The sequence below is a fragment of the Monodelphis domestica genome, chromosome 4, assembly GCF_027887165.1.
Source record: "Monodelphis domestica isolate mMonDom1 chromosome 4, mMonDom1.pri, whole genome shotgun sequence".
Taxonomy (NCBI): domain Eukaryota; kingdom Metazoa; phylum Chordata; class Mammalia; order Didelphimorphia; family Didelphidae; genus Monodelphis; species Monodelphis domestica.
In genome coordinates, this window is record NC_077230.1 from 389,073,171 (window position 1) to 389,097,511 (window position 24,341).

Sequence of the window (24,341 nt, forward strand, 5' to 3'; positions counted from 1 at the left end):
CCATCTTTTCAAGACATTCAAGGTATGATTGTGTGACTGTGAGTCATAGAATGCTTCATTCTCCAAAGGACTGAAGCTGGGGGGGTGGGGGGGTGGAGTCACCCAAAGGACAATGGAGATGCTGGCAGTGTGTGTAGGCAGGCTGAAAAGTGATAAATTACCCAAGAAAAATGGTGGAAAAGATGGCATTCAAGAAGAGGACTGATGTATGTGGCAAGAAGCTGCTGGAAGGAGATACACATCCTGACATGCAGTCAGGGAGGCCCGAGTTCAATCCCACCTCCAACACTGATTCTGTGACTCTGAGAATGGCTCTTTGAATGTTTCTGCCTCAGTTTCCTCAGCTGTAAAATGAGAGGGTTATGCTTGATGTTTTTTAAGGTCCATTCCTTAGGAACCTCCAGGAACTGGAGTCAGGAAGACCTTGGTTCAAATCTAGGTTCAGACACTTACTTGGGCAAATCACTTATTATGGCTATCTGCCTCAGTTTCCCCAACCATAAAATGGAGATACTAACAGCACTTACCTCCCAGGGTAATTATCAGGATCAGATGAAATTTGTTTATAAAGCATTTAGCACAGGACCTGGCACATAGTAGGTTTTTAATAAATGCTTCAGGTTTTTTCCTTCTTTCTTTCCTTCTTCCTTCCTTCCATTCTTTCTTCTTTCCTTCCTTTCTTCTTTCTTTTCCTTCCTTCTTTTCCTTCCTTCTTTTCTTCCTTCCTTCCTTCCTTCCTTTCCTCCTTCCTTTCCTCCTTCCTTCCCTCCCTCCCTTCCTTCCTTCCTCCCTCCCTCCCTCCCTCCCTACCTCCCTCCCTCCCTCCCTCCCTCCCTCCCTTCCTTCCTTCCTTCCTTCCTTCCTTCCTTCCTTCCTTCCTTCCTTCCTTCCTTCCTTCCTTCCTTCCTTCCTTCCTTCCTTCCTTCCTTCCTTCCTTCCTTCCTTCCTTCCTTCCTTCCTTCCTTCCTTCCTTCCTTCCTTCCTTCCTTCCTTCCTTCCTTCCTTCCTTTCTTCCTTTCTTTCTTTCTTTCTTTCTTTCTTTCTTTCTTTCTTTCTTTCTTTCTTTCTTTCTTTCTTTCTTTCTTTCTTTCTTTCTTTCTTTCTTTCTTTCCTCTTACCTTCTATCTTAGAATTGATACCAAGTATTGATTCTAAGACAGAAGAGCCATAAGGGCTAGGCAATAGGGGTTAGGTGAATTGCCCAGGGTCATACAGCTAGCATTTGTCTGAGGCTGGATTTGAACTCATGAAAACAAATCTTCCTGGCATCTCCTGCACCATATATAGGCTTATACAAAATACATATAATGCAGATAGAAAGTACCTTTGGAAGGGAAGATACTAGCAGCTAGGGAAGCATTAAAGGCTTCTAGAAGATAGTGCTCAGAGTCATAAAGGAAACTGGGGATTCCATGTTTTAAAGAACCTTTTAGTTGTGACATTATTTATTCTCAGTAACCATGAACTCTGACATTCTATGTTCTAAGGTCCTATGAAAACTTTTCAAAGTCTTATAAAGGGGAAATGCTAGTTATTTATTTACTTTAAACCCTTACCTTCTTCCTTAGAATTGATACTAAGTATTCATTCCAGGGAAAAGAGCAGTAAGGGCTAAGCAATTGGGATTAAGTGACTTGCCCAGGGTCACACAGCTAGGAAATTCAAATTACAGATTTGAATCCAGGACCTCTCGTCTCTAGGCCTGGCTCTCCATCCATTGAGCCCTGTGCTAATTACCTAGCTACTCCAATGCTAACTATTTATTACTACAAATGTAAGTATGTGGACCTTAATGAGTCAGAAATCTCTGTATTTGTTGTGTCTTCCTTGTCATCTTTGGAGGGACAGTGTGCTTCAATGGCCAGAGTCTGTTGGTCAACCAGGAAGCATTTATTAAGCTTCTACTAACTAGTAAGTTCTATAAATAAGCAACAGCTCTAGAATTCCACCTAGGCAGCTAGATGACTCAGAGGATAGAATGCTAGACCTAAAGTCAAGAAGATTCATCTTCATTAGTTCAAATCCAGCCTCAGACACTTACTAGCTGTGTGACCCTGGGCAAGTCACATCATCCCATTTGCCTCAGTTTCTTCATCTTTAAAATGAGCTGAAGACAGAAATGGCAAACCACTCCAGCTATCTTTGCCAAGAAAGCCTCAAAGACAGAACAAGGACTAGAATCCCACTACACCCTGAATTGTGGAGCTTTGAACTTTCCTGACTGGGGATAGGAAAGCTTCTGTGCCTTTTGTTCCATAGCTGCTTCCCTATTAAACACTACATTCTGCTAAGAAATTCTGCATTATGTTTTCTTCCTCTGCCCAAAGCCCCAGCTTGGGGGGGGGGGGGGGGTCCTCTGGAAGCAGAGATGGGCAAGAGACATCGAGGGAGCGATGATTGCTTCCTGCCAGCAGCCCCGGTCTCTTGCCTCCTTTCCCCTTATTTTGGTACAGAGTCCTTTACAAAGCATCATTTCTGCTCTGAACCATCTCTTTGATCTCTTTGGACTCAGTTCCTGGGGCTTTCATAAAGGATCTGGTGCAAAATTAAATGGCTCTGGGGCCCAGAATGTCGGTGGAGGTTTGATGAGCAGCCAGGTGATGATTAGCCATTCTAATCCTATTTTCTAATGCCTCTGCCTCAAAATCCCCATGGCTGGTTCATCTGATCCTCTCAAGAGGGCAGGGTCCCAAGGAGCATCCACCTGCAACCCTCCCTCTTCCCCTGTGGAAATCCTAACCTGCCTGGCACACAGTAGATGTTTAATAAATGCTTGTTGATTGACATCTTTAATTTCATATCCTCCTTGACTCTGATCCCCCTGAGGCCAGGGATCCTTTCTTCTTTACCCATATAGTCGCCTCCATGTGGACAGTATTCTGTATCCTCTGTATACAGTAAGTGTTTAATGGTTGCTGGATTAACTAAATGGGCTCTAATGATAGCCTCTAGTTTTTCAGCTTCCCCCTCTATAACTTTTATCCTCCTAGGCTGTAAGCTCCAGGAGAGCAGGACATGCTTTTGATTTTGCATTTGTATTTCCAGTGTGTGGCACGGAACCTTCCATGGTTCCAGGCATTCTTTAATCAAGGCTCATTCCATTGGATTGGATTGGATTGGTTTTATAGATGGAAAACTGGATTAACCTGAGCTCTGAGATGCAAAAGCATGATGGGAAGAAGAAGGGTTGCCTCGGACTGGCCAAAGAGATTAGAATTTCTGAATGATGAGATCACAAGTCTTGGGATTTGGAGCTGGAAGGGATCTTCAAGTCCAACCCCGTGTTTTACAAATGAAGAAACTAAAACCTAGAGAGGGAACATGCCTTGTCTGTAGACTTGCATGGGTGGGATTTGAATCCAGATCTTTCTTGGAAGCATGGATGGCTAGATAGATAGTACACTCACTGTGTCCAGGCTAAGAGCTGAGTGCTAACTAGATGGATGACCTTGGACAAGTTACTTCCCTTTGGACCTCAGTTTCCCCATCTGGGACATGAGGATAATAATGAGAGTCCTATCTCCTTGACAGTATGGTTGTGACAAACACAATCCATAAGTCTCAAAGCAATATTGAAATGTGGATTACTATGATCTCCTCCAAGAGAAATGTTCAGACTACAGCGGCTTCCCTTGGTCCTACTGAAAAAGAAGCAGGATGAAGGATGGAGGGGGCGGATGCTGGGGATGATTCATGTTGCCCCCAGTTACCAGCAAACCACCCGGACCTCTTGTTCATTTCCAGAGTGCCATCCATAAGCTGGGGATGCCCAAAGGAGGACGGTGGCCTGGAGGTCATGCCATAGGGGAAGCGATTGAAGTGTAAGAGTTAGAATTTAGGAAACTGAGGCAGGTACAAATTAGTTTCTCTCTGCAATGAGTATTATATTTTTTAGAGGTTTATTGAAGATTAAAATATAAAGAAAAATACAAGTAAGAGAGGCACGTGCTAGGTGGGCCGTGAGGCCCACCCAAATTTCACTCACATCATGAGACACGTCTGTTTGCCAGCGGAGATAGGAAGAGAAGAGCCCCTGCCGTGGGCGGAGACCCTTTAAATAATTATTTACTCTCGGCCCAGGTCAGAGGCTAAAAAGGCTTGAAGAAACGCGGCTTAGAAAGCATTATCTAGGCTATCCTTCTTTTATCTCTTCGTGGTCGCCAACTGTAAGAGTTAAAATTTAAGAAACTGAGACAGGTAGAAATTAATTTCGCTCTGCAAGGAGTATTATATTTTTAGAGGTTTATTGAAGATTAAAATATAAAGAAAAATACAAGTAAGAGAGGCACGTGCTAGGTGGGCCATGAGGCCCACCCAAATTTCACTCACATCATGAGATGCATCTGTTTGCCAGCAGAGACAGGAAGAGAAGAGCCCCTGCCGTGGGCGGAGACCCTTTAAATAATTATTTGCTCTCAGCCCAGGTGAGAATTCAGTGAGATTACAAAGCATTTTGGGGAAGTGGAGCAAGGACTTCTGGAGATTGAAATCCTGGATTCAAGTCCATTTTTACAGAAGGAACTCTGGATGTTAAGGCTAGAGAAGAGAAGACTTCGGGGTGTCAGAGCGACATTCTTCAAGTCTTTTGAAGGGAGGACATGTAGAAGATGTTTGAGGCTTGCTGGCTGGCAAGGGCAGAATGAGGAACAGTGAGTGGGAGTTGCCAAAAGATTCATTTAGAGGAAGAACCACACCAAGAGGGAACTGGCTGCCTTGATAGGAATAGGGTCCTTCTCACTAGATTTTTTTTTAAACATTATTTTATTTGGTCGTTTTCATACATTATTCACTGGAAACAAAGATCATTTTCTTTTCCTCCCCACCCCCCCTCCCCAATCTTCCCCCCCCCCCCCGCCTTTCCCTCTCCCATAGCCGACACATGATTCCACTGGTTATCACATGTGTTCTTGACTCAAACCCATTTCCCTGTTGTTGGAATTTGCATTAGAATGTTCATTTAGAGTCTCTCCTCAGTCTTATCCCCTCCAACCCTGTAGTCAAGCAGTTTCTTTTCATTGGTGTTTTTACTCCCACAGTTAATCCTCTGCTTGTGGGTAGTATATATATTTTTTTTAGATCCCTGCAGATTGTTCAGTGAAATTGCATTGATACTAATGGAGAAGTCCATCACCTTCGATTGTACCACAATGTATCAGTCTCTGTGTATAATGTTTTCCTGGTTCTGCTCCTTTCACTCTGCATCACTTCCTGGAGGTTGTTCCAGTCTCCATGGAATTCCTCCACTTTATTATTCCTTTTAGCACAATAGTATTCCATCACCAACATATACCACAATTTGTTCAGCCATTCTCCAATTGAAGGGCATCCCCTCATTTTCCAATTTTTGGCCACCACAAAGAGCGCAGCTATGAATATTTTTGTACAAGTCTTTTTGTCCATTATCTCTTTGGGGTACAAGCCCAGCAGTGCTATGGCTGGATCAAAGGGTAGACATTCTTTTATCATCCTTTGGGCATAGTTCCAAATTGCCCTCCAGAATGGTTGGATCAATTCACAACTCCACCAGCAATGAATTAATGTCCCCACTTTGCCGCATCCCCTCCAGCATTCACTACTTTCCATAGCTGTCATGTTAGCCAATCTGCTAGGTGTGAGGTGATACCTCAGAGTTGTTTTGATTTGCATCTCTCTGATTATAAGAGATGTAGAGCACTTTTTCATGTGCTTATTAATAGTTTTGATTTCTTTGGATGAGAACTGTCTGTTCATGTCCCTTGCCCATTTGTCAATTGGAGAATGGCTTGATTTTTTGTACAATTGATTTAGTTCTTTATAAATTTGAGTAATTAAACCTTTGTCAGAGGTTTTTATGAAGATTGTTTCCCAATTTGTTGCTACCCTTCTGATTTTGGTTACATTGGTTTTGTTTGTACAAAAACTTTTTAATTTGATGTAATCCAGATTATTTATTTTGCATTTTGTAACTCTTTCTAATTCTTGCTTGGTTTTGAAGTATTTCCCTCCCAAAGGTCTGACATGTATACTATTCTGTGTTCGCCGAATTTTCTTATAGTTTCCTTCTTTATGTTCAAGTCATTCACCCATTTTGAATTTATCTTGGTGTAGGGTGTGAGGTGTTGATCTAAGCCTAATCTTTCCCACACTGTCCTCCAATTTTCCCAGCAGTTTTTATGAAATAGTGGATTTTTGTCCCAAAAGCTGGGATCTTTGGGTTTGTCATATACTGTCTTGCTGAGGTTGCTTGCCCCCAGTCTATTCCACTGATCCTCCTTTCTGTCTCTTAGCCAGTACCAAATTGTTTTGATGACCGCTGCTTTGTAATATAGTCTGAGATCTGGGACTGCAAGGCCCCCTTCCTTTGTATTTTTTTTTCATTATTTCCCTGGATATCCTTGATCTTTTGTTCTTCCAAATGAACTTTGTTATGGTTTTTTCTAAATCAGTAAAAAACATTTTTGGAAGTTCCATGGGTATGGCACTAAATAGATAGATGAGTTTGGGTAGGATGGTCATTTTTATTATATTGGCTCGTCCTACCCATGAGCAGTTAATGTTCTTCCAATTGTTCAAGTCTAGTTTTAGTTGTGTGGAAAGTGTTTTGTAGTTGTGTTCATATAGATCCTGTGTTTGCTTTGGGAGATAGATTCCTAAGTATTTTATTTTGTCTAGGGTAATTTTGAATGGGATTTCTCTTTCTAGTTCTTGCTGCTGAGCTGTGTTGGAATTATATAGAAATGCTGATGACTTATGTGGGTTTATTTTGTATCCTGCAACTTTGCTAAAGTTGTTGATTATTTCAATTAGCTTTTTGGTTGAATCTCTAGGATTCTTTAAGTAGACCATCATGTCATCTGCAAAGAGCGATAATTTGGTCTCCTCCTTGCCTATTTTAATGCCTTCAATTTCTTTTTCTTCTCTAATTGCTACTGCTAGTGTTTCTAATACAATGTCAAATAATAGAGGTGATAATGGGCATCCTTGTTTCACTCCTGATCTTAATGGGAATGGATTTAGTTTATCCCCATTGCAGATGATATTAGCTGATGGTATTAGATGTATACTGTTTATTATTTTTAGGAATGACCCTTCTATTCCTATGCTTTCCAGTGTTTTTAGTAGGAAGGGGTGTTGTATTTTATCAAAGGCTTTTTCTGCATCTATTGAGATAATCATGTGGTTCTTGTTGGTTTGCTTGTTGATGTGGTCAATTATGTGGATAGTTTTCCTAATGTTGAACCAGCCCTGCATCCCTGGTATAAATCCTACTTGATCATGATGGATGACCCTTCTGATCACTTGCTGGAGTCTTTTTGCTAGTATCCTATTTAAGATTTTTACATCTATATTCATTAGGGAGATTGGTCTATAATTTTCTTTCTCTGTTTTTGGCCTGCCTGGTTTTGGAATCAGTACCGTGCTTGTGTCATAAAAGGAGTTTGGTAGAACTCCCTCTTTGCTTATTATGTCAAATAGTTTGTATAGTATTGGGATTAACTGTTCTCTGAATGTTTGATAGAATTCACTGGTGAATCCATCAGGCCCTGGAGATTTTTTCTTAGGAAGTTCTTTGATGGCCTGTTGGATTTCTTTTTCTGATATGGGATTATTTAAGAAAACTATTTCTTCTTCTGTTAGTCTAGGCAATTTATATTTTTGTAAGTATTCATCCATATCACCTAGGTTGGTATATTTATTGCCATATAGTTGGGCAAAGTAGTTTTTAATGATTACCTTAATTTCCTCTTCATTGGAGGTGAGATCCCCCTTTTCATCCTTGATGCTGTTAATTTGCCTTTCTTCTTTCCTTTTTTTAATTAGATTAACCAGTACTTTGTCTATTTTGTCTGTTTTTTCAAAGTACCAGCTTCTAGTCTTGTTTATTAGCTTAATAGTTCTGTCACTTTCTATTTTATTAATTTCTCCCTTAATTTTTAGGATCTCTAGTATGGTTTTCTTCTGAGGGTTTTTAATTTGTTCATTCTCAAGTTTTTTGATTTGCATTTCCAATTCCTTGGTCTCTGTCCTCCATAATTTGTTAATATATGCACTCAGGGATATGAATTTTCCTCTAAGTACTGCCTTGGCTGCATCCCATAAGGTTTGAAAGGATGTTTCGCCGTTGTCATTTTCTTCAACGAAATTGTTAATTGTTTCTATGATTTCTTCTCTAACTATCCGATTTGGGAGTATCATGTTATTTAATTTCCAATTAATTTTTGATTTGGGTCTCCATGTACCCTTGCCGATCAATATTTTAATTGCCTTGTGATCTGAAAAGGCTGCAGTTATTATTTCTGCTTTTCTGCATTTGAGTGCCATGTTTCTATGACCTAGTGTATGATCTATTTTTGTGAATGTGCCATGTGGTGCTGAAAAGAAGGTGTATTCTTTTTTGTCCCTATTTATTTTTCTCCATATGTCTATTAACTCTAATTTTTCTAAGATTTCATTCAGCTCTTTTACCTCTTTCTTGTTTATTTTTTGGTTTGATTTATCTAAATTTGATAGTGGTTGGTTCAAGTCTCCCACTAATATGGTTTTACTGTCTATTTCCTCCTTCAATTCTCCTAGTTTCTCTATTAAAAATTTGGATGCTATACCATTTGGTGCATACATGTTGATTAGTGATATTTCCTCATTGTCTGTACTCCCTTTTAGCAGAATATATTTACCTTCCCTATCCCTTTTGATCAGGTCTATTTGTGCTTTGGCTTTGTCAGATATCATGATTGCAACTCCTGCCTTCTTTCTATCGGTTGAGGCCCAAAAGGTCTTACTCCAACCTTTAATTCTAACCTTGTGAGTGTCAACCCGTCTCATATGTGTTTCTTGAAGACAACATATGGTAGGATTTGGGGTTCTAATCCAATCTGCTATTTGTCTACGTTTTATGGGTGAGTTCATCCCATTCACGTTCAAAGTTATGATTGTCATTTGTGGATTCACTGGCATTTTGATATCTTCCCCTAGTTCTGAAATTCTTCTTTAGCTTTCTCCTTTTGAACCAGTGATTTACTTTAGGTCAGTCCCCCTAGTCCCCTCCCTTGAGATGCTTCCCTTTCTAGCCCCTCCCTTTTTATGCTCCCTTCCCCTCCCCCCTCTCCTTCCCTCCCTTTTTGTACTCCCTCCCCCCCACCCCCTCCTTAATTTTCCTTTCTTTCTTGCCCTAATGGATAAGATAGAATTCAGGATCCCACTGGATCTAGATGTTCTTTCCTCTCAGATTTGATTTCACTGAGAGTAAGGTTTTAGTAATTCCATTTCACGCTCTCTTCCTCTCCTTCTCATATGAGAGTTCTTCCCCTCCCCTTCCCATGTGTATCTTTATATGGGAAAGATTATTCTATTGATTCCCCCCCCTATTTCTTGAAGTTATTCTTAGTATTATCGACGGTTCCCCCTTCCCTTTTCCTTTTTTTGCCCCCACTTTCCCCAAATCTTCTTAATGCCCCAATCTTTCCCTATGCATGTTTCATCTAACTACTCTTATGATGATACAATTTATGAGAGTTACACAAAACATTTTCCCCACATATTAATATATATATAATTTGATGTAGATGTAGTCCTTATAAAAGAGAGTTTGACTTAAAGAAAAAGATAAGATTTATCTCCTTTTCCCTTTCTTTCATATTTACCTTTTCATGTTTCTCTTGCTTTCTGTGCTTGGATATCGAACTTTCCACAGAGCTCTGGTCTTTTCTTAGCAAATGCTTGGAAATCTTCTATTTTGTTGAATGCCCATGGAAGAATTTCCCCTGGAAGTATATAGTCAGTTTTGCTGGGTAGTTGATTCTTGGTTAGAGAACCAGCTCTCTTGCCTTTCTAAATATCGTGTTCCATGCTTTGCGGTCTCTTAGTGTGTTAGCCGCTAAGTCGTGTGTGATCCTTATGGGAGCCCCCTTATATCTGAAGCTCTTCTTCTTGGCTTCTTGTAGGATTTTCTCCTTAACTTGGAAGCTCTTGAATTTGGCTATTACATTCCTAGGGGTTGTCTTTTGGGGATTTAGTATAGAAGGTGTTCTATGAATCCTTTCTATTTCTATTTTGCCCCCTTGCTCCAGAACGTGAGGGCAATTTTCTTTTATAATCTCCTGTAGAATAATATCGAGTTTGTTGTTTATCTCTGGTTTTTCTGGGAGACCAATAATTCGGAGATTTTCTCGTCTCCCTCTGTTTTCCAGATCTGTGACCTTCTCAGTGAGATATTTTATGTTTTCTTCTAATTCATTAATTTTTGGGGTTTGCTTTATTGATTCTTGCTGTTTTATCATCTCACTTTCTTCGAGGTGCTTAATTCTGGTCGTTAGGGACTGGTTTTGCTTTTCAGCCTTGTCTGCCCTTCTATTGGATGCTTCAAGTTCTTTTTCCAATTGAACATTCTTATCTGTCAGACAGCTGATCTCTTTCTCCCATTTTTCTTTCCAGGTTTCCATCTTTTGGATAAGTTCCAGTTTGAGATCTTCCAGAGCTTGTTGATAGTTTCCATTTTGGGAGGCGTGTTCTAATTTTTTTTGGATTTCCTCCTCATTCTCCTCTTTTCCTTGGGTATTTCCACCATAAAAGTTTTCAATAGTCACTTTTTTCCCTTTCTTCCTGGAGGCTTGATTTTGGGCCATGTGAGCCATCCCTTTGGTGGTTTTATTCCCCTTTCCTTTTTGGTCTGGGATCTGGGTGATATGGGCGGTTTTTCTGTGAATTTAGGTTGCTTCAGACTAGTTCTTCCCAGCCTCCGAGGTTTCTTAGAGCTCTGGGTCCCTGATCACAGCCACACTGCCCTGGTGTTCAGCTCCGCCCAGATAATCAGCGTGTGGTCCGCCCCTGGTGTTTAGCTCCACGGAGATGTTCAGCGCAGCCCGCCCCAAATACAGCTCCGCTGAAGCGCTGGATTCTCCAGTGAAACCGCCCTGAGACGTTTTTTCCTGGCAGTTCCCAGATCCCAAGGACCCTGTAGTGCCCCCCCCAGACAGAGACATTCCCCACTCACTGGTTGTCCCGGTGAGCGCTCAGGTAGCTCACGCTGGTTTAGTGGGGGAGGTGGGGTGGGGGAAGGGCGGCTCAGTTCACTTTTCTGTGCAAGCTTTTCCTCCTTATAGTGTGGAAATGTTCAAATCCCACGTACCTTCGCCTCGGTGGGGTACTGGGGAGTCCTTCTGTTCCTCCAAAGGTGATTTTTATGCTCCTTTGATGTAGTCTATTTCGTTCGGTGCCGGGGAGAGGAAGCGTGTGGCGTCTAGATTGCAGCCATGATTACCCGGAAGACCTTTCTTCTCACTAGATTTTAAACAAAGGCAGGATGGTAACCGTGGGTAAGAGGCCTGCACTTGGACTCAAGAAGATTTGGACTTGAAGCCCCTGTCTCAGACACTACCTAGAAGCTGTGTGACTGTGGGCAAGACACTTAGTCTCTGGCTGCCTCAGTTTCCTCGTCTATAAAATGGGATAATAACGGCTCCCACCTTTCAGAGTGGTTGTGAAGCTCAAATGATATGCGGATGAAGTGCTCTACAAACCTTCATAAAGCTCTCTCAATATAACTTTGGCTAGGGGGCAGCTGGGTAGCTCAGTGGATTGAGAACCAGGTCTAGAGACGGGAGGTCCTAGGTTCAAATTTGGCCTCAGACACTTCCTAGCTGTGTGACCCTGGGCAAGTCACTTGACCCCCATGGCCTAGCCCTTACCACTCTTCTGCCTTGGAGCCAATACACAGTATTGACTCCAAGACGGAAGGTAAGGGTTTTTATAAATATATATATATATATATATATATATATATATTTATAAAATATATATATATATATATATATATATATATACATATATATATATCTTTGGCTATTTGGGAAATATGGAGAGGACTCTTCTTCAGAGCTGAGATGGATGTGGGGACCCCTGAGGCAGCTTCTAGCTCTGAGAATCTATAGTTTCTATCTCCTTTCTTGGTCACCATCTAATTTCTTTTTTTATTTTTTAAACTTTTACCTTCTTAGAATCAATATAGTGTATTGGTTCTAAGACAGAAGAGCAGTAAGGGCTAGATAATGGCGGTTAAGTGACTTGTCCAGGGTCACACAGCTCCACTATATCATTTCTTTTTTTTATTCTTTTTTTATTCAAAGATATTTTCTTTTCCCAATTACATACGTAATAAGAATTTGCAACAACTGTTTTCCAAAAATATGAGATCCAAATTGTTTTCCTTTCTCCCTTCCCTTCCTGCTTTTGGAGATGGTAAGCAATTTGATTTGGATTATATATGTATTATCATGCAAACCATACTTCCATATTATACCATATCATTTCTGAGGCAGCTGGATGGCACAGTGAATAGAGCACTGAGCCTGGAATCAGGAAGTCCTGAACTGAAATTAGACTTTGGATATTTATTAGGTGTGTGGGCCTGGGCAATTCACTGAACCTCTGCTTGCCTCAGTTTCCTTAACTGTAAAATGAGAATAATAACAGCACCTTACACACAAGGTTGTTGTAAGGATCAAGTGAGATAATACTTCTAAAGTACTTAGCACAATGTGTGACACACAGTAGGTGCTTAATAAATGCTGGTTCCCTTCTTCTCTTCCCTTGTCTTTATGCAGGAACTCAACTCCTGGGTGTTATGATTCTCTTTGGCAAACTATGGAGCCCTTTCTCAGAATGTTTTTAAGTGCATAAAATAAAACACACAGAATTGTAAAGGAAATCAATTAGAATGAAATGTCATTATTCAAAAATATTTGAGTATGTGGGCCCTAATGAGTTAAAAATCTCTGTATTTAGTGTGTCCTCTTCGAAGGGACAGTATGGTTCAGTGGCCAGAGTCAGTCAGTCAACCGGTAAGCATTTATTAAGTTTCTACTGTGTGCCAGACACTGAAGACTCAAGGAAGCCCAGGAGAGACCCTGCTCTCAAAGCACTCACAGCCTAATGGGGATAGAGGGCCAACCCTAGAACAGAAAGTATTGGGGCAGCCAGGTATCACAATGGATAGAGCACCAGACCTGGAGCTGGGAGAACCTGGGTTCAAATCTGGCCTCAGACATTTACTTTCTAGCTGGTGTGACCCTGGACAAGTCACTTAGCCCCAGTTGCTTAGCCCTACCTCCCTTCTATCTTGGAATTGTTGCTGACAAGATAAGGGTCTAAAAACAATAACAGCAGAAAATATCGCTTATTAAAAAAAATCTTAGAATATAGAAACCTTAGGACATTGCACCTAAAAGGTATACCTTAAGAGTCTAACAGCATAGTCTATATTGCTTCCTTCCTGAGTGGTGTGGGAGTGAAGGAGAGAATTTGGGACTTAAAAAAAAAGAGAATGTTAAAAATAGATAATAAATGGAAATTTTCTAAGATAAAAAAATATCCTTGTGTCATAGAATTTAGAGGGTTGGGATCTTGGAAGGGATCTTAGGCTGCTCAGCCAGACATTAAACATGTATTGAGTGCCTACAGTGTGCCAGGCACTGTGCTAAGCCCTGGGGATACAAAGAGAGACAAAAGAAAGTGCCTACCCTTTAAAGAGCTCACAGTCTAATCTAATAAGGGAAACATCATACAAACAGAAGTTCTATACAAGACAAATTGGAGAGGATCCATCCAGGGGAGGCACTAGAATGAAGATGAGTCAGGAAAGGCCTCCTGCAGAGGATGGGATTCTAACTGGGAAGTCAAGAAGCAGAGAAATGAGGAGGGAGAGCATCCCAGTAATGGGGAACAGCCAGAGAAAATGCTATGAGCCAAGAGATGGAATGTGTTGTTCAAGAAAGGACCTAAGGGAGGCAGCTGGGTGGTTCAGTTGATAGAAAGCCAAGCCTAGAGATGGGAGGTCCTGGGTTCTAATCTAGCCCTAGACATTTCCCAGCTGTGTGACCCTGGACAAGTCACTTATCCCCCATTGCCTAGTCCTTACTGCTCTTCTGCCTCAGAATCAACATGCAGTATTAATTCTATGTTGGAAGATGAAGGTGTTGTTTTTCTTTTTAAAAAGAAAGGACCTAAAATTCATCCCTAGGTTTGCATCTTTGCTCTACTTCTCATAAACTGTGTCTCCTTGGCCAAGAGCAATTTTTCCTGTCTAAGATTCTGTTTAAAAATAAATAAATAAAGGGAAACACAACTACAAAACACTCTCCACACAACTAAAACTAGAAAACAGTAACTGCTCATGGGTAGGATGAGCTAATATAATAAAAATGACCATCCTGCCCAAACTTATCTATTTAGTGCCATACCCATTGAACTTCCAAAAAACTTTTTTACTGAATTAGAAAAAACCATAACAAAGTTCATTTGGAAGAACAAAGGATCAAGGATATCCAGGGAAATCATGAAAAAAAAAATGCAAAGGAAGGTGGCCTTGCAGTACCAGATCTCAAACTATACTATAAAGCAGGGGTCATCAAAACAATATGGTACTACTGACTAAGAGACAGAAAGGAGGATCAGTGGAATAGACTTGGGAAAAGTGACCTCAGCAAGACAGTCTATGACAAACCCAAAGACCCCGGTTTTGGGGACAAAAATCCACTATTTGACAAAAACTGCTGGGAAAATTGGAAGACAGTGTGGGAGAGATTAGGTTTGGATCAACACCTCACACCCTACACCAAGATAAACTCAGAATGGGTGAATGACTTGAACATAGAGAAGGAAACTATAAGTAAATTAGGTGAACACAGACTAGTATACATGTCAGACCTTTGGGATGGGATAGATTTTAAAACCAAGCAAGACTTAGAAAGAGTCTCAAAATGTAAAATAAATAATTTTGACTACATCAAATTAAAAAGTTTTTGTACAAACAAAATCAATGTAACCAAAATCAGAAGGGAAGCAACAAATTGGAAAACAATCTTCATAACAAAAACCTCTGACAAAGTTCTAATTACTCAAATTTATAAAGAGTTAAACCAGTTGTACAAAAAATCAAGCCATTCTCCAATTGATAAATGGGCAAGGGACATGAATAGGCAGTTTTCAGTCAAAGAAATCAAGACTATTAATAAGCACATGAAAAAAGTGTTCTACATCTCTTATAATCAGAGAGATGCAAATCAAAACAACTCTGAGGTATCACCTCACACCTCAGGTGATACCCAGTGGAATCACGCTCAGCTATGGGAGGGGTGGCAGGGGGGTGGGGGAGGAAAAGAAAATGATCTTTGTTTCCAATTAATAATGTTTGGAAATGACCAAATAAAATAATGTTTAAAAGGAAAAATAAATAAATAAAGGGAGTCTAGGGAGACAACATGAATCATATAAACTTTAGAAAACTTATGTGTAAATTTGTTATTGGAATAAACTAAAGATAAAATAGAAAGAAAGGAAGGAAGGAAGGAAGGAAGGAAGGAAGGAAGGAAGGAAGGAAGGAAGGAAGGAAGGAAGGAAGGAAGGAAGGAAGGAAGGAAGGAAGGAAGGAAGGAAGGAAGGGAGAGGAAGAAAGAGGGAGGGAGGGAGATAGGAGGGGGGGGTAGACTAGATGGTCCATCTGTGACATAAATATTTCCTGCCCTTGAAGTCTGCCTGCTAATTGACCCTAATTGGCTCTCCCTCCCTCAGATTGCAAAGGGATCATCGAGGACATCATCCTGCTTGGAGCACCAGTGGAAGGAGAAGCCAAGTACTGGAAGCCTCTCCAGAAGGTGGTGTCTGGGAGAATCATCAATGGTTACTCCAGGTGAGTCTGTGGAATGAGCACCACCTGGCCTGGCTCAGTTCAGTGAGGTCTCCTGGGTCATCTTGGTGGGACAAAGTGGGAGTACTGTGACTAGATAGCAGGTCACCTGAAAAAGATCTGGGAGTCTGAATGGACTGCAAGCTCATTGGAGTCAGCAGAGTCATACAGCAGCCAGAAATGCTCTGGGACCACATTTAGAGACTTGGGTTCTAGACATCAGGAGGCAATAGTTCCTCTGTCCTCTGCCCCCAGCAGGCCACACAGGGAGCCTCATGGTTTGTTCTGGGTGCCATATTTGAAAGCGGACAGTGATACTCTAGAGCAACAGTTCTCAGACTGGGGGAGCTCAATGGGCTCATTTGCCCATACCCAGGAGATTGTCATTATTGTTCAGTTGTTTCAATTGTGTCAGACTCTTCATGACCCCACCACAGCCACAATGTGCCAGCACAGAGATTCAGGAAGGGACCTCATTAAGCCCCAGGTATGGGGAATGAATGAACTAGGGTGTCTCTCCCTTCCAGTAGCATTTCCACCTTGAAGCCGTGCTCCCTCGAAGGATTATTACACATATAACTTGGGTTTGGCTTGCCTTTTGTTTGTTTTTCACATTTTACAAACTCTAAAATAAAATAAATATAAGTAATTAAAATCACACATTCTGAAGGAAGGCATGCCTGGCTTTATTAAAAACATCTATTTTGTCAAGAGCAGGACTCGAGAAAGGTTGGTTTTCTTCTCGTTTATGACTCCAGGGTCTCTCATCACCCTGTTTATAAAACTGTTATTTAGCCTAAGCAAGAAATGGAAATAGAGCCTGAGGTCACACATACAAGTAGATATCGCTGAGAGGACCCCAAGAACCCAGAATGTCAGAGCTTTTCTGTAATGCTGTAAGACTGGGCTTTGGACATGCTCTCATGAGATTCTGACCTCACAGCAACTTGTGTGGTAAGTTCTATTATTATCCCCATTTTACAGATGGGGAAATTGAAGCTGAAAAAGTTTGTCCAGAGTCACACAGCTACTAAGTGTCTGATGAAGGGTTGGAATTCAAGGAGGTTTGATTCTAAGTCCAACATTCTTTCTCCTTTGTTATCTAACTGCTCCTCCCACCTCTGAAGTTCTGGGTTCTCAAGACTCTCTCAGATCTGACATTCTGGATTCTAAGGGCCCCCCCTAAGCTCTGACATTCTGGGTTCTAAAGTACCGCCAGCCCTGACATTCTGGGTTCTAAGAGCCCCCCTAAGCTCTGACATTCTGGGTCCTAAAGGACCCCCCAGCTCTGACATTCTGGGTTCTAAAGTCTCCTCCAGCCCTGATATTCTGGATTCTAAGGTCCCCCCAAGCCCTGACATTCTGGATTCTAAGGTCCTCCCCAGCCCTGACATTCTGGGTTCTAAGGGCCCCCCCAGCCTTGACATTCTTGGTTCTAAGGGGTCCCCCCCAGCCCTGACATTCTGGGTTCTAAAGTCTCCTCCAGCCCTGATATTCTGTGTTCTAAGGGCCCCCCAGTCCTGACATTCTGGGTTCTAAGGGGCACCCCCCAGCCCTGACATTCTGGGTTCTAAGGGCCCCCCAGTCCTGACATTCTGGGTTCTAAGAGCCCCCCTAAGCTCTGACATTCTGGGTTCTAAGGGGTGCCCCCAGCCCTAACATTCTGGGTTCTAAGGGCCCCCCAGCCTTGACATTCTGGGTTCTAAGGGGTGCCCCCAGCCCTGACATCCTGGGTTCTAAGGGCTCCCCAGTCCTGACATTCTGGGTTCTAAGAGCCCCTCAAGCTCTGACATTCTGGGTTCTAAGGGCCCCCCTAGCCTTGACATTCTGGGTTCTAAGGGGTGCCCCCAGCCCTGACATCCTGGGTTCTAAGAGTCCTCCTAAGCTCTGATATTCTGGGTCCTAGGGGGCCCCCCAGCTCTGACATTCCCTGTTCTAAGGCCTTTTTCATCTCTGCTGTTCTGCACTCTGAGGGTCCCTCCCTCTTTGACATTCTAAGTCCTATGTCCCAACGTTACCTCTTACACTATATTCCATGTTAAAAGTTCCCTTACAGACAAAGGACTCTGAGTCTCAGTACCACGTGGCCAGGCTCTCACCAGAACTAAAAAGAGGATGGAAATAATGTCAGTACTTTATCCTGCTGTGTAGACTGGGATCGAAGCATCCTTGGATACCCAATAGAGAGAAACAGCCGCTGGGATGGAAATTCAATTTTACTTTCAAGTCATTTGAATGAGCACCAGCAGGCTTTGCTGCAAGTGTAAGCCCAGCCTTTGTGGACTGTAATAGATGACAGAAAATGGAACAATTGCATACTTTTCTTTTGGATCCATTTACCAGGGAGCCAAAGCTGGCTTGCTATCTCCCCCCACTGCATCCCCCCCCAAAAAACACAAACAAACCCTGATTAGTCATTTCTGTGCATGACTGAATTGGTTTGAGAGATTGAGATTTATTGACGTGCAGAAAAGTAATTGTGCTTCCATTTAGCACCCTGAAGATATTGAATTTGGTGTCAAAGTCTTCTAAAAGTTTCCCAGCTTGACTATGCTGAAAACTACACAGCAAAGGCAGAGTCCAGGACCTCCCTGGCTTCTGGAAGAGAGAGACGAGACAGCCTGAGACACAGAGATACCAAAGAAATAGAGAGGTGCAGAGAGGGGAGAGACACAGCAAGGAGACAGAGTGGGGAAGGGGGAGAAAGGGAGAGGAAGAGAAAGAGACAGACAGACAGAGAGGGGAGAGACAGACAGACAGACAGACAGACAGACAGACAGACAGAGACAGAGAGACCGAGAGGGAGAGACAGAGAGAGGGAGAGAGGGAGGGGGAGGGAGGAAGAAGAAAGGAGGGAGAGAGAGAGAAGAGAGAGAGAGGGAGGGAGGGAGAGAGAGAGGGAAGGAGGGAGTGGGAAAGGGGGAGAAAGGGAGAGGAAGAGAGACAGACAGGAAGAGAAGAAAAGGAAAGATGAGAGAGAGAGAGAGAGAGAGAGAGAGAGAGAGAGAGAGAGAGAGAGAGAGAGAGAGAGAACAGAACAGAGGAGAGGAGAGGAGAGGGAGAGGGAAAGGGCAGAGGAAAGAAAAGAGGAGAGAGAAAGATCAGCGTACCCCCAATCATTTTCTTTCCCCAAAGATTAGAGATCTTTTTTCTTAAAACCTTTACCTTCTGTCTTAATATCAATTCTAAGACAGAAGAGCAGCAAGGATGAGGCAGTTGGGGTTAAGTGACTTACCCAGGGTCACACAGCTAGGAATTATCTAAGTGTGCAGGAACCAACTCAACAGGGCTTGATTTATTTTTCATTAATTATCTAGACTTCAGAAAATGATAGAGAAAATGTTAACACTTCAAATTAAACTTTTAAAGCTGCCCCTTTTCATTTTTTGGAGAGCAGGTTGTTAAACATTTAACAGCATGTTCCTGCTTTCTATAGCCAGGTTATTTGTGTGCATGCTATATTTCCCTCCAGCTACTTCTGCAACCATTAAGTACTTTCAGCATGGAAAACTTATACCAGTGTTTCCTCTTTGTGTCCCCTACACTAAGAACTAGACTTCAAACATAGCAGGCACTTAATTTTTAGGAAAAGACAATAATTTTTTTTGTTTGAAAATTTTTATTTATTTAATTAACTTAGAATATTTTTCCATAGTTACAAGAATCATGTTCTTTCCCTTCCCTACTTCCATCCTCCTCCCATAGCTAAGGAGCTATTCCACTGGGTTTTACATCTGTCATTGATCCAGACCTATTTCCATATTATTGATATTTGCAGTAGGGTGATCGTTTAGAGTCTACATCCCCAATCATAGCCCCATTGAATCATGTCATCGAGCAGTTGTTTTTCTTCTGTGTTTCTGCTCCCACAGTTCTTCCTCTGGATGTGGATAGCATTCTAGGAAAAGACAATGATGACAAAATTAAAAGGATATGCCCCACAATTGATAAGTGCTAAACAGTAATGAAGTTTAAATTTTCCTCCTCCTTCTTAGATTCAGATATCAAATATCAAAATACTTATTACCTCCATACCCAGGAGTATGTTGGAGCCAACTCATTAGAGCTGATGGTTAAATTTTCAATGGGAGCATTTATCACTAGGAAGTAGGTGAATGCATAAATCAGGGCTTGGTTTGTTATTTTGTTGATTGTCTAGACTTAAGAAAGTGATAGAGAAAATAAATATTCCATAATACCAAATAGACTTAAAAGTATGAGATGGGTACTTTTCCCCACCCTGGAGATGATTGTTAAATATTTACCAGCACAAATCTGTCCACACCCTTACGGAAAATATGAGCCAAGCTGAAGAAAACTTAAGAAGAAAATGAACAAACAAACAAACAAACAAAAAGGAGATAAGCTTAGGTTGGAATGATGTAGACATAAGAAAGGTGATGCTATTGATTCTATGAACTGAGGAGAGAAACAGAAGGTATAATGCTAGAAAGAGGAAAGGAAAAATCTCCTGCATTCATTTTGTATGATGGGAAATAAATTTCCAGTATGGTGACTATAGCTATATACAATTTTAATTTTTGAAAAAATATTCAAAAGGGAAAGAAGTTCTTTGGGACTCATTATTCTTTATTATCCACAGAATGTTAGAGTTTAGAATGTCAGAGCTAGGAAGAACCCTTAGAACCCAGAATGTCAGAGCTGGGAGAGACCTTAGAACAGAGAATGTCAGAGCTGGGAGAGACCTTAGAACAGAGAATGTCAGAGCTGGGAGAGACCTTAGAACAGAGAATGTCAGAGCTGGGAGAGACCTTAGAACAGAGAATGTCAGAGCTGGGAGAGACCTTAGAACAGAGAATGTCAGAGCTAGGAAGAACCCTTAGAACAGAGGATGTCAGAGCTGGGAGAGACCTTAGGACAGAGAATGTCAGAGCTGGGAGAGACCTTAGAACAGAGAATGTCAGAGCTGGGAGGAACCTTAGAACAGAGAATGTCAGAGCTGGGAGAGACCTCAGAACAGAGAATGTCAGAGCTGGGAGAGACCTTAGAACTGAGAATGTCAGAGCTGGGAGAGACCTTAGAACAGAGAATGTCAGAGCTGGGAGAGACCTTAGAACCCAGAATGTCAGAGCTGGGAGAGACCTTAGAACAGGGAATGTCAGAGCTGGGAGGGAGCTTAGAACAGAGAATGTCAGAGCTGGGAGAGACCTTAGAACAGAGAATGTCAGAATGGGGAGAAATCTTAGAACATAAAATGTCAGAGCTGGAAGGGATATTAGAATAAGGAAAGTCAGAGCTAGAAGGACCCTAGAATATGGTATATAATTAGACCTTTTTGATATATTGGTTACTTTTGCCAAACTTATTTTTTTCTTTCCCTTTTTAATTCTTTATTATAAAGAATGGATTTCTGGAAAGGGAGAGAAACATTTGGAAATACAAAGAATACAAAAACAGGAGATAGCAATAAAAATTTCAAAAATAAAATAAATGAATTTCCATAAAAAGCCCAAAAAACCCAAAACATTGTTGAATTAGATTGACAAGTTGAGTTGAGTTGGCTGGGGCCCCCGTTGGAGTGTGACCTGGTCTTTGTTCCCCTCCCAGGGGAGACTGGCTGCTGGGTTTTGTGTACCGGACGTCCTCCGTGCAGCTGAAAGTGGCCGGCCTCCAGCCCGTCACCCTGGATGACAGGAGAATGGTCAATGTGGACTTGTCATCCGTGGTAAGTGTGAGCTTGCCCTTTCTTGCTTAAGTAGGAAGGTATGGGAGCTCTCCTTGCCTTGAGCTGGTGTTCTCTTAGAGGCTTTGGCTGAAACAGGAGGTGCCATGATGGCGCCATGTCTCACATTGCCACCAAAGGCCAAGGGAGACCTGGAACGAGACAGAAGAGATTGCCAAACTCAGACTGGCAGCAGGGCCCCTACAAGGGGCGTCTAGCAGGACAGCCCTGTCCTTTCTCCAAATTCCCATTTGCCCCTTTGTAAGAGACTTTCTTTTCTATCCTTTATTAAGTGAGAAATGAGACCCCAGGATACCAAAAAAAAAAGGAAGCTGTCCCTGCCTTCAAGGAACTTCCTTCTCTTGGACAACATAAGCAAATGGCAGTCTAGAGAGAGTGGGGGCAGTTAGGTGGAGCAATGGATAAAGCACTGGGCTTGGAATCAGGAAGACTCATCTTCAGGAGTTCAAATCCGGCCTCAGACACTAGGTGACCCTGGGCAAGTCATTCTACCCTATTTGCCTCAGTTTCCTCATGTGTAAAATGAGCTGGAGAAGGAAATGGCAAACTGCTCCAGCATCCTTGCCAAGAAAACCCCAAACGGAGTCCTGAAGAGTCAGGCTGACTGAAAATAACAGAACAAGAGAAAGACTGGGCAAAGGAAAGAACACCTTCATCTGGGGGGATTAGGGAAGACTTTCTTTAGAAGTATCGGCTGAGCTAAAGAAGGAGAAAGGCTAAATGGAGGAGGGAACACAGTCTGACAGAAGCCTACATGAACAATTAGAGGCAGGGATACAATGTCAAATATGTGGGAAAATCTGCTAATAGAAGACATTTTTGTTTTTAAATATGGGGGGGGGGATTTTTAAGTAAAATAAAATGTTCTTGGGGCAGCTAGATGGCAAAATAGAGAGCCAGGCCTGGAGACAAGAGGTCCTGGGTTCAAATTTGACACTTCCTAGCTATGTGACCCTGGGCAAATTACTTAACCCCCATTGCCTAGCCCTTGCCTCTCTTCTACCTTATAACCAATACATAGTATCTAAGACAAAATAAGGTCTTAAAAAATAAAAATATCCTTATGAATTTAACAAACATGAACATTTCAACATACAAAGAATAGAAAAAAGGACTGTATATCACATGTTAAGCTTCTTTGATCTTTTTTTAAACCTTTAACTTCCATGTTTGAATCCATACTCCATATTGGTTAGAAGGTAGAAGAGTGGTAAGGGCTGGGCAGTGGGGGTTAAGTGACTTGCCCAGGATCACACAGCTAGGAAGTGTCTGGTTCTTGATTTGAACCCAGGACCTTCTGTCTCTAGGCCTGGCTCTCAATCCACTGAACTACCCAACTGCCCCCCAGCTTCTTCCATTTGTAATTGTATATTAAAGCTAATAAAATAGCAACAAAATTGCCCTGCTTTTAGGTGAATCCTTCTGAACTTCCATCTGCCCTCTTCTCCATCCAATCCTTAATTCCTCATTATTCTCTTTTCTTTTATTCTTTCCTTCTTTCTCTTTTCCCTTTCCTTTAAAAAAATGGCATTTTTAGTTTGACATCAGTACTCAACCAAGAAGGCCTTTTCCAAAGCTAGGTCCACAGTGATTGTTGGTTAGAGGGCATGAACCAATAGGCAGCAGAGTAATTAGACTGACTAAAAGATGTCCTGAATTACCTCAAGGAGCTTTATGTTTTAAATCAAAGGCCATACAGAGCCTCCTGCGCAAGAGAAAAGAGAAATGACTTAGTCTTATTTTACACATGAGGAAATTAAAGCTGAGAAAGGGAACCAGGGAAGAAGAAGAAGAAGAAGAAGAAGAAGAAGAAGAAGAAGAAGAAGAAGAAGAAGAAGAAGAAGAAGAAGAAGAAGGAGGAGGAGGAGGAGGAGGAGGAGGAGGAGGAGGAGGAGGAGGAGGAGGAGGAGGAGGAGGAGGAGGAGGAGGAGGAGGAGGAGGAGGAGGAGGAGGAGGAGAAGGAGAAGGAGAAGGAGAAGGAGAAGGAGAAGGAGAAGGAGAAGGAGAAGGAGAAGGAGAAGGAGGAAGAAAGAAGAAAGAAGGAAGAGGAGGAGGAAGAAGAAAGAAGGAAGAGGAGGAGGAGGAAGGAGAAGGAGGAGAAAAAGAACAACAACATCTTTGAAAAATTGTAGTACTAATTACTTCCTAAGATTTTCCATGTTCCTCCTTCCTAGAACTAGTTATGAAGTTCTCAGTAATAGCATCTTTGTTTTTCTTAGTATCATGCCTGAGGAGAAACCCTGTGGGGGTCACTTCATGCAATGATAGAGGTCCCTTCACAATGTCTGTGTTGGCACTCCTTTGGGTGAGAAGAAGTTGAGAACTCATCAGGGCCCGAGAGGAGAGTCCCTTCCATTCTGCCCCTGTGTGGTGTCTATAAATATACATGCATGTGTGCACTCACTTATGCACAGACATCTTTGTGTACCTATATACATGTATGTAGCATGTGTGGATAATTAAAACCAGACCCATCATTTCACCTGTGCTCTCAGTGAGCAATGGTATTTACCAACACATATTGATATGTGCTCTACAACGTATAGGCAGTTCCATGGCACAGTAGATAGAACACAGGACTTGGAATCAGGCAGACTCATGTTCAAATCCTGACTCAGCCACTAGCTCTGTGACCCTGGGCCAGTCACTTAAAGTCTCTGAGCCTCAGTTCCCTCCTCTGTAAAATGGAGATAACACTCTGCCTTGTGAGGATCCATGAGATAATCTGGAAAATGGTTTGCAAGCCTGGAGGAGCTATATTAATGCTGGATAGTATTATCATTATTTTAGAGAGTTATCTGGGACTCCTAAGAGGTTTAAAGACTTGACCAGGGTCACAGAGCTAGTTTGTGTCTGAGGCAGGACTTGAACTCTTTTCTTGGGTCTGTGACTGCCTCACTAGCCACCAGAATGCCACACATTCTTGTCCTCAGCTCTTATTCTTCTTCGTGTTTGTGTTATATCTTCCTTCTGTTCTGT

At 41.9% G+C, this 24,341-nt stretch overlaps 1 protein-coding gene across 3 annotated transcripts in view; it reads left to right on the top strand.

Annotated features, from left to right (window-relative positions):
• The window catches only part of TMCO4 (transmembrane and coiled-coil domains 4), a 142,434-nt gene that overhangs the window by 101,820 nt on the left and 16,273 nt on the right, over positions 1-24,341 (top strand). For 2 of the 3 annotated variants that reach the window (XM_056795682.1, XM_056795681.1), the window contains 2 exons: positions 15,544-15,661; positions 21,227-21,344. In XM_056795682.1, coding sequence (XP_056651660.1) covers positions 15,544-15,661; positions 21,227-21,344 — 236 coding nt within the window. The remainder of the gene's footprint in view (positions 1-15,543; positions 15,662-21,226; positions 21,345-24,341) is intronic. The other variant, XM_056795683.1, reaches the window with a different exon arrangement.